At 46.0% G+C, this 14,154-nt stretch overlaps 2 protein-coding genes across 2 annotated transcripts in view; both read left to right on the forward strand.

The window, feature by feature from the left end:
• Window positions 1–435: 435 nt before the first annotated feature.
• On the forward strand, window positions 436–7,498 carry LOC132087609 (uncharacterized). The gene is made up of 2 exons (XM_059493965.1): window positions 436–1,312; window positions 7,306–7,498. Exon 1 carries the CDS (start codon window positions 436–438, stop codon window positions 1,147–1,149), a length of 714 nt encoding a protein of 237 aa, XP_059349948.1. The 3' UTR covers window positions 1,150–1,312; window positions 7,306–7,498.
• Window positions 7,499–8,326: 828 nt separating this feature from the next.
• The window catches only part of CARS2 (cysteinyl-tRNA synthetase 2, mitochondrial), a 35,719-nt gene continuing 29,891 nt past the window's right edge, over window positions 8,327–14,154 (forward strand). The window contains exons 1-3 of the mRNA XM_059465898.1: window positions 8,327–8,532; window positions 9,111–9,161; window positions 13,230–13,347. Coding sequence (XP_059321881.1) covers window positions 8,327–8,532; window positions 9,111–9,161; window positions 13,230–13,347 — 375 coding nt within the window. The remainder of the gene's footprint in view (window positions 8,533–9,110; window positions 9,162–13,229; window positions 13,348–14,154) is intronic.

The following is a 14,154-nucleotide window of genomic DNA, read 5'->3' on the forward strand; positions in this document are numbered from 1 at the left end:
CTCGCCTCGTGCCAGCTCGCCCCGGGATGGAGCGGCTCTGAAGCCCTTCCTAGGAGAGGGGAACACTGAGAACCATGCGACTCCACCCGGCGCTGCGGGCAGGGCTGTGCCCGGCGCGGCGCCGGACGCCGAGGGGAACCGGGGAGCGTTCCGTCCCTCCCTCCTCAGCGGGCACCCGCATCCATCACCCCGCGGCGCCTGACAGCCGCCCCAGCCAATCAGCGCGCCCCTTGCGTCCCGCCCCGCGGCCCCCTCGGCCAATCCCCGCTGTGACACCGCTGCCCGGGATACCGCGCGCCGCGGCAGAGGGGGCGGTAACGCCCGAGGGGAGGGGGCGGGCCTGCGCACGCGCGATTCCTCTGGCGACGGGGAGAAAATGGAGCCGTTAGGGACGCAGCGCGACTACGTTTCCCAGCGGTCTCCGGGCGGTTGCGCATGCGCGAGGCAAGGCTAGCTGAAAGGCGGGAGGGGAGGAAAAGGGAAGGAGGGAGGGTGCCCGAGCCAGCCAGCGAACGAGCTTGCTGTGGCTGCCTTGTCCCGTGCAGTGGCGAGGGAAGCGTCACCGGGGGACGCCGCCGGGGCTGCGTTGTACAAGAGGCCGGCGGCGGAACGCTCCCGCCCCGCATGGTTGCTGGTGGAGAGGGCTTACTGCCGGCAGAAGGGGAGGAGCAGAAGGGGAGCTCGAGTATAGCCCTGTGTTCCCCGCCAGTGTCCCGGCGGTCCAGCGGAGGAGTCGCGCTGTCGGTCAGCGTTGCCTTTGCGTCCTGGAGTCGCTGCCATGTCCCGGAGGCTTCAGGCACCCGGCTCTGCCGGGATCGGGGAACGAGGAGCGGGGAAGGCGGGGCTGGAAAGATCTACCCCAGCTCTGCTGAAGCAAAACAACGTGCGCTTTATGCCTCTTGTTGTTTTAGCAGACGTCACCGGCAATCCCCTAATTTAGGGGAGACTGAGTCATCGCTTGTGAGCGCCCGGACTCGCTGGTGCAGTCGCTGCTCGGTGAGGCCCCGGCGATTTGCTCGCTGCGGGAGCGGCGGCCTGCCCGGGCACCTCAGCCCAGTCCGAGCCCTGTGCAATGGCTCTGCTGCTGCCCGCAGCTTGGTGTGTGAACCCAGAGCTGGGGCTCGCAGGGAAGAACAGGCACCTGTTTAGCAATACCTCCAGTATCCTCCCTCCCACCCCCCAGTGGGAGACATGCACCCAAATGCTTTCTGAGGAGTGGAGACGGTACCACAGACCAAACTTTGTGAACTGATACCGACCCGCTGTTACGGGCAGATGTCAGAGGGAGCTTCCTTGTTTTCTGAAGATCCCTGTAAGTTCTCCCGTTATTTTCTTCCTCTCAATTTCTGTTTCCAGGAGCTGCTGTAAAAAAATGAGTTGCTGAAGTAAATAAAAGCCACATACACAAGGTCTCAGGTTTTTAACTTAGAAGCACTATGGCACGTAGGCATTGCTCCAAGCCAGTGTTTCTGGACCTGTGTGCTTTGGTTTGCGTGGCATAGAGAGGGAGTTGTCTAATGGCTGCACTAGCCTGGGAATAGGTTTTCTATTCCAATTCTAGACTGTTGGCACCTATCTGGTAGTTAAAGCCTTCTTGCCTTCAAGAAGGTGAGCCACTGTCAGCGATTAAAGGTAGTTAACAGTCCCCTGCGTAGTGTAAGAATCCAGACCAATAATTATGACTCAGTAGAGGCAAGACATCTGAAAAGAATACAGATGAGTCCTAAAAAGAGTCATTCTTGCAAAAAAGGTAATCATCATTCTAGACACACACAAGTAATTACATGTATGAATAAAAAATTATTTTGTAAAAGTACCTTTTAATTTGCTAAACAGGAACTTTTGTCCCTCCTCTTAATAGACAAAAAAATAGGAAGGGAAATGCTGAGGTGTAATGGTAGCCTGCTAAGTTGCAGCAATACTATCTTTCAACAAAAGTATTGATAGTTTGGATGTGCTGAGTTGAAAGAGATTGGTGTCATCAGGCTCTTAAAAGTGCTGTCTACTAGATCCTCCTCTGTTAATTTCTTGTATGTTACTAGAAGACTGACAGAGAAAAACCATCATGGGACTTTGCACAAGTCCTTGGACAGGAAGGGACTGAACTCCCCTGAGAATGCATTTGGTGTCCTCTTTGAAGGTCCTCTTTTACAGCTCTTAAATATGATGCTCAGTGCTTTGTATAGTGCTGTAATCAAATATATACCTGTACCCAGAAATCTCAATTCTCTGCACCCCCCTCTAAGCCCAGCAGCAGGTCAGCCATTGTTTTAGGAAGCTGGGTGAGGGGGAGGGAAGGATGAAATCAGGTGTATGAGTACCTCTCTAGAGGGGGAAGTGTTAGAAGGTATGGAGCTGATGCCCACTGCCCGTTGCTGCTTTTCCTTCTTCTCTGTTTTTTTCTTACTTTGGCCTCTTGCCTCTGAACTACATTAGGTGAGAGATGGGAGATTTTGAGTAGAGTTTCAGATGTTCTTTTCATATTAGGGGCCCATTTCTTACCATGGAGAAGGATTTGCAAGTAGAAGTGAATGTCATGTATCAAAGAAGGAAGAGACTCCTGGGCTTAATTTTCTTCCTATTTCTTATATTTGTCTAGAGGATAAAAGTATGTATCTCTCCTCCTTTGGCTCCCAAGCCCCTTTGCTCTGTTTATGAGAAATTTTTCCTATTTAGAACCAAATCTGAGGTTTACAGAAGTTTCTTGAAGCTGTTGCCTTACTACAGATCTAAACTCACAGCAATTAGAATCAAGGGAACTTAGTACCAGATCAACAACTTGCACAACTACTGTGTCATACACATACCATGTGTGTATATACAAAATATACTTGATATAATATAATTTTTTTATAGTTGTTCCAGTCATGGTTATCCCAGCTAATCAGCACAAAGTTCAGAATACTTGATATGATAAACATAAAATCCCAAACCTCCAAACGTTCCACAAATGCACGTACTGCAAAGCTGGTACAAGGAATTCTGGCTGCCTCCTCTCTCCTTCTCTGCCTTAGCTGAATACTGCTGTATGAAGTACTGTGTAATCATTACAGCTGTGTTTCTGTTTATTAGAAAAGATAGTGTCTTCTGATCATTTGTCACTATACTTTATAGTACAGATGAATCAGATGGGTTTATTCCTGCTAATGAATTGCTGTTTCCGCACCATTTAATAGCTTAATCCCTCTTCTATAGTTACATATGCTTGGAGGGTTTTTTCCTTGCTTGTTTGTCTGTTTATTCTTTATGAAGCTAAATTCATGCTTACGTGGATGATGGTAGTAGAATTTTACAAGCCTATTAATTTTGCTTTTGTTGTGAGTTTTGAAACAAAAGTACAAACAATTAACATGCAAGATGAGCAGAGCTGAGGTTTGCAAGTATGAAGACCGGCAGAGCCATGGCTCACCCTCTCATGCAATCCACATTGGCAGTGCCCTGGATAGTATATACTGTTTACAGATATTCAGGCCAGAAATACCTGTTCATGCCACCAAATAATGTTGGATGAATACATTCTAAAATCTGGAAAACAAATCTAGTTGTTTGTCCTTCTGCTGCTTCCCAGTAAAGGCTCAAGAACTTAATGAACTTTCCAAATGCCCACCTAACATTGGCCTGCTGTTCTAAACTTCTTCCTTTTTAATCAGATATTTCACATCTCCTCCTCTGCTTGCCCCAAGGCAGTTGCACTCACTACCTCTTCTCACACCTGTTTCCTGGCTACTGCCTCCTTTTTCTTGCACTTGCTGCACTTCTAAAGCATAGTGAGCTTAAACAGCATTACACTGACATTAAAGGTCAGCAAAAAAATTTGACTGGAACAAGTAAATGTGCATTGCAGTAGAAGGCCAAAGCAAATACATCTGAGTTGTCTCAGATGTCAATGGAATGAACACAGATCAAGGGCAACATATTCCATGGGATTCACATTCCTTTAGTGAATTCAAGAGAGATATACCTCAGCAGTTGGAAACTACTGACAAAGAACCAATCTAAACCCTCACTGAATTCTTACCAACCCTCAGACTTGTGGTCAGCTGTGGTGCAGGACCCAAACACTTGCAATGAAAAACAGGCAATGTATGTCAGAGCAGTTGGTGGGTAGGTTTTCTGAACCTAAGAGCTAATAGACTTCTGGTTAGAGCAAGTAAGTTTAATTGGTTATATATGTCCACCAGCAATGAATTTTCTTTTGCAGTGTTACTCCCTGTCCCCAGAACTACTCTTTTCAAATAAATTCTGAAGATGATTTCTCTGTTATAAAGCATACTCTTTACCTTGTGAATATTTGGTGGAATGGCCACTCAACATTTACAATATTTCTGAGCCAAACACTTGTAATAAGATTGAGGCAATTTTTAGTCTCCTTTAAAAAATCAAACAAGATTCTGAAACAAACCAATAACACCTAGATTTTCTAAAAATAAAAAGACTATAAAAGTTAAGTTAAAATGTGTCTGTAACTACAGATTACTGCAGAGCACCAGCAGAAATTCAGTCCACTGCAGTGGATTTAGCTCGTCTTTGCTTTTGGTTTGTAATCTGTCTTTATAACCTTTGCCCCTGTATTTTCTCAGATTTGGCCTCCTTGCCAGGTTTCTGAACTAGAATTTGATGAGAAGGGCCACGGATACTGGAAACACGCTCTTGCTAACACAGCAAATGCAACCTTTTTCCTCTGTCAACAACTCTAAGATGGTGTGGCTGAATTTTTAGAAGATAAAATACAGCACCTTTAGCAATATGGGGGAAACTGTAAAAAATTACAAAGCATGTGTCTCCTAATAATACATGGAAATGGATAATTGTTTTTTAGCTTTATTCATGTATGATACAAAACATGCTCTGGGATCTTACCTCTGAGGGAAAATCTTATAGGTATTACTAGGACTGGAGGCTGGAAAATACAGAAGCCAGGTAAGCCAAAATCCCCAGAGATCCTCCCTGCTCACCACAGAAATGTTGTCAGCACTGCTGGTGGACAGCACACACAGCTGTGCTTCTAACAGACTTCCTTCTTGATCAAGGATGGAGGGGAAACATTGCCTTCTTACATACTCGGATAAAGGAACAGAAAACACAGAGATCCCTTCTAAGGTGTTCAGGAGTCACCCCTTTACCTTGGAGTTTCAGTTTTTAATTTAAAGGAAGTTTTAGCCTTGATGACTCTTAAGAAAAACATGAGAACATGAGCTGACAACATTAAATACATGTGTGTCCCCTTGAAACAAGAGTTTACCCAAAGCTCAGGCAGACCTGCTGCAGTGGGAGTGTGACTAAGAGCTGCACTGCTCTGCAGATCACATTTCCTCCTGGCTATTCTGCAAGAGCTGAAGTTACAGGACTACAGCAGGCCCAGGCCTGGCACTGATCATGTGTACCTTGGCTCCAACTGCCTGCAAACTCCAAAGGCATCTTCTATCCAGGTGGAAGCAAAGGTCTCCTGGTGGCATAAAACCTTTTGCTGCTGTTCTGCACTTGTGGTAGATGGCTTTTGTGTCCTTGCACATGTCCCAGAGCAGGAGTAAGGGTACAGGTACAGGTGGCATGAAGTGGAGGTATGCTTACAGCCACAGACCAATTGATTCTGAGAATGCTGGTATTTTTAACATGAATAATTCATGTTTTTTATCCACCAGGATTAGTTTTGCTTTCATTTGAAATTAGGTTCTTTTTGTACTTAGGTGTTTGAAGAACACTTTCCACTATTCCACTGTATTCTTTTGCATTAAATCTCAGGCATGAATGATGTTAGCTGTTTATTTCAGGCATTTAATAACTGTGGCTTTTCCCACCATCAGAAAATAACATTTTACAGCAGGACATAGAGGTTTTGGGACTAAATGCTAAAAGCCAGTCTGGCTAGCACAGACACTAAGCCTTCTGAAACCAATGGGAAAGAAAAGGCTCTTGCATTCTTCTGATCTGTTGGCAGTTTCATCCATGATAGCTAAACCTGGAATTAAGCCTAAAAAACATCCATTGTTACTTAGTATTGATTTGAACTCTGTCAAAGTGCTTAGAACCATACAGAACAAAGAAGACAACAGAGTTAATGACAAGTCTTAACTAGATGTGTGTTGAACAGCAAGACATCAAAACCAGCTCATTATGGAAGCTGAAATAATTGGCTTGTAAAGCTTCCTGAGAAACATACAAAGCAAACATTTACAAAGGTTATTGGATGGTATCCTAAATTTCATCCTAGGTAGTCTTAAATTAACAAGCTCATAAAATAGGTATCTTATTTGATCAAAATGTTAAGATTGTTAAATGACAAATTCTGTGGAAAGTACCTATTAAAAGAAAAGGGAAACATTTGCCACTGGTAGGGCTTTATATCTGATATGCTCTAAAATTGAGTAAACTGTAGACAGACATCAAGTATTATGTAAAAGCAATAATTTTAAATTATCTTATTACTTATGAGGAAAATCTATTCAAGTCATCCCTGGCACATAGAAAAGGAAACAATACAAACACTTCTGTGAGGCAGCTCACCACAGGCACACCTGCAGCATGCAGCCCAGAAAAGCTGTGAGTGTTCAGTAGTGCCTTCCTCCCAAAGACCAGCAAGGTGCCTTAGCAGGTAACACAGTGGTCTGAGGGACCCGAAAAGGCTCTCCCTGAACAGCCTGTGTAGAGGATTGTGTGGAAGACAGTCAGGAGCAGGACAGACAAGGTGAGTTCACTCACTCTCCTTGTACAAGAGCAAGGGTGGCCATAACTGGAGCTCACAGGCCTTGAGTTCAACGCATGCCAAGGGGGTGCTTCCTAAAGATGGCACTAGACCTGCAGTACTCCTTGCCAAAGCCTGGGATTGATGTGGGTTCACAGAGAATGGGGAATTAATGGTACAGCAATCTGTGAGGATGGGTACAAAAACCGGGGGGGGCGGGGAGGGTGATGAGGCACAAAAAAAAAAATAATCACAAGATATTCAGTTGAAGATGCCATCTGTTTGGAAGCTGGAAAAATATCTGGGAAGATATTCACAGAATCATAGAAAGGCTTGGATTGGAAGGGACCTTAAGGATAATCCAGTTTCAACCCCTCTGAGCAGAGACATCTGTCACTTAGACCAGGTTCCTCAGAGCCCCATCCAACCTGGCCTTGAACACTTACAGGGATCAGGCATCTACAGCTTCTCTGAGCAAACTGTTCCAAAACCTCCCTACCCTATGAGTAAAGAATTTCTTCCTAACATGTATCTAAATCTCTCCTCTCCGAGTTCAAAACGGTTCCCCCCTTGTCCTGTCACTATCTGTACAAGTAAAGAGTTGCTCTCCCCTTTTTTTGTAGGTCCTCTCTAGGTACTGGAAGGTGCTGTAAGGTCTCCCTGGAGCCTTCTCCAGGCTGAACAACCCCAACTCTCTCAGCTTGTCTTCACAGGATACCTGTTCCATCCCTCTGATCATCTTTGTGGTTATAAGCTTATGGAATTCTCACTTATTTCCTTGGTATCTGCTCATAGTCACTTTTGGAAACAAGGTGCTCATTAAAAATACTTTTGGTACCCTTATGTCTGTTCCATTACACTGTTATTCATTCTGGTTGAGTAGCCGTGGTTCAAGGTACTGCAGCCAGTTAAGCTCCATTTCCTCGATATGCTCTGAAAGCAAGAAAAAAAAATCCCCAGTGAGGAAGCAGACCTTGACAGTCAGCCTGGCTACCTTTAGGGTACCTCACCAAGTACTCGGCAGCACTTGCTGTCATTTTTGAAAACGTCTAGGTCAGGTAACACTTTATACAAGTATGTGGGAGTCAGGGGGTGCATTAAGTGTTTTCTGAGACTCTGATTTGGGAGTTTGGGAATGTCACACCATGTTTATTTCCAGGAACTAACAGGCTGCCAGCCGTTCTCTGACCTGAAAGGCAATGCAAAAAGAGATTCATTCCCTGAAGTGACCGAATTGACTCGACACAGTGGAGACCATTATGGTGAATTAGTCACACATTACAAACATCTCCCTTAAAAACCTCGTTAGGAAGAAGCCGCGCTGGGGTTGTGCCGAAGCACAAGGCTGGGTACGCGCCGTGCCAGCGGGACCCAGCCGGCCCAAGCCCCGCAGCGCAGGCTCACCATGGCAGCGCTCGGCAGACCGCGCCGGGAGCGGGGCCGAAGCGGACCTGGAGGGGCGCGGAGCGGGGCGGGAGCGACGCTGCCCCCCCGGCCCGGCGGGAGGCCGTGGCGCCCGGCCCCGCCCGCAGGCCCCGCCCCTTCCTGCGCCCCGGCGGCCCCGGCCACGCTCCGCCGCGGGTCCCGCACGGCTGTGGCGGCGGGTTGTGCCCTCCCCGCCCGCGGCCGGGCAGCCTGCGGGCCATGCTGCGCGGGGCGGCGGCGGCGCGGCGGTGCGGGCTCGGCCCCGGTGCCGGCCGGGGGCAGGCGGGAGCGCGGCGGTGCTCGGGCGCTGCGCGGCGGCGGCCGTGGGCGCCTCCGGCGGGGCGCGACAGCGGGATCGTGGCGTACAACAGCCGGAGCCGGAGCAAGGAGCCGCTCGTGCTGGCCACGGAAGGAGTGGCGACCTGGTAGCGCCTTGCGGCGCGGCGGGCGGGGGGTAGCGGGGGTGACAGGAGCGGTTCGTGTCCGGAAACAGCTCCTGTGTCCCCTCCTGGGCTCCAGGGCACGAAAGACATGGAGCTACTGGATGAAGGTCTAGAGAAGGGTCACAAAGTGATTAAGGGACCGGAGCGTCTCTCTTGCGAGGAGAGACTGCAGGAGCTGGGCCTGTTTAGTCCAGGGGTGAGAAGACTGAGAGGGGAAACTCAGCAATACATATAAATACCTCGAAGATGGGTGTCAAGAGGATGGTGCCAGGCTCCTTTTGGCATTGCCTAGTGTCAGGACGAGGAGTTGTGGCCATAAACTAAAACACAAGAAGTTTCACCTCAACATGGGAAAGAACTGATTTATGTTGAGGGTGGCAGAGCACTGGGACAGGCTGCCCAGAGGGCTCATGGAGACTCCCTCTCTAGGGACATTCAAAACCTACCTGGACACATTCCTGTGTCACCTGCTGTAGGTGACCCTGCCTTGACAGGGGTTTGGACTGGGTGATCTTCCAACCTTGACAATTCAGTGATTCTGTTTGCCTCCTCTCCTGCAGGTACAGCTGCGGGCCGACGGTGTATGACCACGCACACCTCGGGCACGCCTGGTGAGTCGTGGATGGCAGCGTGGGGACATGCAGGCACATACACAGCGCTGGACATCCCATGCCAGGGGTGCTGGGAATACAGTGCTGGGCATCCCCAGGCTGCAGTGTGTGTCCTGGTGACAGAGCTGTAACTGCTGACACGAGGCCCAGCCCTTCGCCCCCTGTGCTGTGCGAAGGGCAAAAGTCTGTTTGTTGTGTATTTTTCCTCTGGGGCTGGGGTAGTCCATAAAGGGGCTGTTGGTTCTGCTGCCTGGCTGAGACAGAGAGTGTGTGTCTGTGTCTTAGGAAGAAGCATTAGGAATGTGTGCAGTTTGTTTGGGTAGGGTGAGTTGTAACAAATTGTATCACCATAGTGTGACCTCTCATGTGGAATTCATGATCTGGAGCAGAGTCTCTCAGCTGTGTGAAAAGATAGTTTCACCTCAGGTTAGTTCAGGCACTGTGTTGGCACCAAGGAAAAGCCATGCAGGGCTGGCTAATAGAAAGGTGCTTTCAAGGTTCATAGATGAACACATCGCATCTCAAATCTCAGAAAGTCCAGGTAGCTTAAAGGTTTTTCTCTGTAGTTCATTAGGATTGTTAGAACAATAAGCTAGCTTCATTATAAGTAACTTTGAAAAAGTACTTTAAATACACCAGAAGAGGTTGCTGGCACTTGTTTCAAAACAACACACCTGATGAGTAGACATGCAGGGTGTCTGCTGTTCCTGTGAAACTGAGGAGAGTTGCAGCAAGCAGCAGCTCAAGCTGCTCTTAAGGTTCTTAAAGAGCAGGTTGTGTTGTGCTCTTTGGAAGAGCAGGGGTTTATCAGATAATTGCCATCTATATGAAGATCAGATATTGTGCATTTCAGTAACTGAATAGTTCCCGTTCAATGTAAGGGATTTCACAGCTTCTCATCCTGTCTCAACTTCATTCAGAAACTTGTGTTGAATCTTGCTCATGTTGAACTGAGCCATCACAGTAATTGCACAATTGCTGCTTTGTTCTGTAAAAAGGAGGACTTAAAATACCAGTTATATGAAAGTACTGTTGTCAGTGCTAATGTTAATGCTGCTGTACTGTTGTGTGTATGTTCTGGTGTCTTTTTCCTCCTTGCTTTTGTCAAGTCTCAGCAGTAAACTGATCTAGCTTTTTACTTGTGACCTAAAAATCAAGAACATGATATCGATATCTTGGACTTGTTGTTTGTACTTAGTATTTTCAGGAAAGTCATAGTAATTGGTGTATTTAAATCTACAGCTCTTTGTGATACAGGCTCCTTTACAGTTTACCTTGAAATAATCACGATTTAAAATCATCACTTGAAAGTAACTGTGTAAAAAAGATGGTTATAAGTTTCTTGTCTTTATCCCTCAGTTGAGGTTCTCTAGTGTGATAGGGCCTGTCTTCCCTGACATGGTGTAATAGGGAAGGGAATTGCAGAGGTGCTTCTGTCCTAAGGGGTATAGTTGATCTAGACCACAATGTTTTACAGAGGTGGAGAATTTACCCGTTGGTCTTGCAGCTCTCTGTGGCTTTTAAATGTCTTGTTTTTTCAGTGGTTCCTTGCCCTCAGACTTTCTTGATTAAAAGAGGGAGTAGAAGGGCCTTGCTTACGCTTGCTGTTTTTTTACCCATCTTTTCTTACCCATGTGTAAATAAGCAATTTCAGGCTTTCCCACTGTGGAGGTTTGCCATACATCTTCCTCACCCTGGTCTGACCTCTTCACGTGCTAATTTAAGATAGAATGGTTAGTGCAGAATATTGCCTTTGGTGTATCATGCAGATACACCAGGTATAATTCCCTGTTTTAGCACCTCTTTAAGCACTTCACGTGTTGTTCCTGTTGCCTGACAAGGTGTCTGCACTGAAGACCTTTTGCTCTCTTTTCTCATCAGTTGAACCCTCCAGCGTGGGAGGAGTTGGCTGTTCCTTTCCAGTATCTCTGGTCTTACACATGTCAGTGTTGACATCCTGTTGCTCAGCTGATTTGTTAGGATGGTGGAGCACTCTTGGTTCTATTTGTTTATTTATTTTTCAAAATGGTATCTTTTTTCCCCAGTAGCTAGGTCCAGCCATAGAACAGCTGGAATGTGTGCTGCTGTTGGGGGCCAGGAGGGGCCCTGGGAAGTAGCATAAAGTCAAATGGAGTGGTGGCTGTTGCTACTCTGCTGCTCTTGTTAAATACCTTCATATTGTTGTACTCCTGCCACATGTTCTTTTCTTACTAGAATTCCCTTTTTCCCCCTCTGTCTTACATTTGACTTGTGTCAAACACAACAAATGGAGCAGGTAATAAAGCAGAAATGGATCATGAAAATGAGTTTGAGATCCTTGAAGAGAATTTGGAAATAATGGCATTATTTTTCTCCTGTCCTGTTTCCATTCCACAAGGAGTTCTTTTTCTCTAAATAATTTAACATTCTCTAGTATGTTGTGCTTCCAGTCCTAAAAACAGATGCTCTGTCTGCCTCCATATGACATCCAACACCCATTCTATATAGAGAAAAAAGTAAGACAGGCAAATAATAATATTTTTTTCCCCCAGTTCTGGGTCTGACCTTGATTGTACTGGTTTGACCTGCAGCCTGGTTGGCATCCAGGTTCCTGGCTGAATGCTTTGAAGTAAGAGTAAAACCAGCCATGAGAGATTTCTCTTGCACGTGCTCTGCCACCCCCTGATCTTGACTGTCTGTTTTGGCTGGGTTTTTTTATCAGTGCTGGAGTGGTAAGGACCCCGTGGTATCAGGAATTCTGCTCTTGTTCTTGCAGAGTTTCTTCCATTAATTCAGATGGAAGATGAGAGGACAGGGAACAGTGTGAAATTTGTGCCTGCTCTGGGAACAGTGACTGCAGGGCTGTTAAATCTAATATCAAGCTTTTGATGCTGGCGTTGTTCCTCTGAACAGGATCCAAAGGCCAATTTAATATTCTTATGGAATCGTGTCACCACATTAGATGAGCCTTACTCCCAGTGAGCTGCTATTCATTAAAAACTATCTCCCTGGCAGCAAGGCTTTCAAAAAGTCTTTTATTCAGCATGGGCATGGCACAAACAACAACTAAAAGTATTTTTCTTCATTGAGATATTCTGCATCCATAAATCAGTACCTTAGTGCTACCTGGCACCTGCTGGGAAGGGTGCAAATCCATTTCTGGAGTTGCTTACACTTCTTTGTTCTGGCAGCCATGGGAGTTGCAGTTTGTGTGATGCTGTGAATGAAATGGGAACCTGTAGGTCTGTGAACCTCCTTGCTGGCTTTGGGGAAAACAGCTCAGAAATACTGAGGATTCTCATCATCTTGCAGGGCAGACACAGAGATTTTAGTAATCTTCTAGTATCCCACCTAGTAATTTAGTTTAATTCAGTGAAAGTGTGTTTTGAGAATTACAGATGGGGAGTCTGTGAGCAGGAGCTGCAGCAGCCCTCTACAGCTTGTATATCCACCAGTCTATCAGCATTAATACTCTGCTTTGTGGTAAAAGCCCTGAATAATTTTCAGAATAACTTTTATTCTCAAATGTAAATAAAACAGAATTAAGCTATGGAGCATCTACTCTTTGCTATCAGAAAAGATCTGTGATGGTGTGTGAATGAAATACTTTATTGGTGGCTGGTATCTGTTGTTACTCAACCCTAAGAAAAGTGAATTTGAATCCTGCTTTATTTCTCCCTGTTCTGCTGCATGACTTTTGAAAACCTCTTAGGATAATACTAAGCCTAAGGGATGTATTTCAAGAACATCTGATCTATGTGTCTCATTTTGTCCTGTTGGCTTTGAAAGAGTCTCCCAGCTCCTGTAGCTTGTGATACCCTTTGAATAAAGAGATGCAACAAAAGAGAACACTCAGAAAATCTGATGTAATGTGTCACTAATGCCAGAAGAGGGTAGGCCAGTTCAAGAGAAATTTGCTTGACTTTTCTCCAGGTAGCAACTGGTTTTGGAAAAACACCTTATGTACTGAAGATCTTTTCATTGCAAGTGTTGGGATTAATTAGATTGTCCCTGTGGCTGTTGGTTATTTTTGTTTTAGTTTATTCTTACTACTACGTGTTCAAAAGCTCGTGTTTCTTTCTCTTCCAGCTCCTATGTTAGATTTGATATAATTCGAAGGATAATGACAAGATTTTTTGGAATTGAAGTTATCATGGTGATGGGGATCACAGACATAGATGACAAGATAATAAAAAGAGCCAATGAGGTAGGTGTTTGCTGCAATCTTTGACTAACCTTTTGGTATTTTCTAAGCTGCTTATGTAGGAAAATTAACCTGGGTTTGGGGTTCTTTAGTTATGTTTGTTTTAATTAGTAGGTAATTAACGGTGAGATTTCTGGTTCCCTAGTGTGGCTGTAATGGGTCTGGCAGTGAAGAGGGCTGAGTGTTGAGAGCTGTGGGGGTAAATGGGTACAGAGCTGAGTGATGGGGGGAGGCAGAGAGGGAGCTGCCTTACAGCACCCACAGCTGGGATTCTCCTGCCCTCTCCCCCTGCCTGAGAGGCTGGAAGGGAGCAAAAGCCCAGCGTGAATCCTCAGCACAGTGAAATTATCCCAAAATGTATCAGCCAGAAGGGTTCTGGGTGAGTTCTGGGAAGTGTTTGTGTGCCGTGATCATGCAGGGCAGCGCTGTACACAAGCACTGCCGCGTGGGGCCGAGGGCAGTTCCGGGCAGGTGCCGAGCACCATCTAGCTGCAATGTCAGCACCTTGGAAAGCTTCACCCGGCCTGCCTGGATTTGTCACCCGCAGGAAAGTTAACATTGTGTGTACGGGTAAGTCTTGGTAAGACTGGGGCTGTAAGTGGTTCTTGGCAGAATTTTAATATGACCTTTTTTACCAGATTAGCTTGGTGAATGATTATTTCAATTCTTTTTTTTTTAATGGTTTTAAGAACACTTTTTGAACCCTCAAGCACTAAGACTGTATTCTGTATTTTTATTCTGCATTTTGAGTCCTTTTGTTTAATTTGATTTTAGAATCTATAACTCATGTCTTTGAGATCATAAGTGAAT

The sequence above is a fragment of the Ammospiza nelsoni genome, chromosome 2 (assembly GCF_027579445.1).
Source record: "Ammospiza nelsoni isolate bAmmNel1 chromosome 2, bAmmNel1.pri, whole genome shotgun sequence".
NCBI lineage: Eukaryota > Metazoa > Chordata > Aves > Passeriformes > Passerellidae > Ammospiza > Ammospiza nelsoni.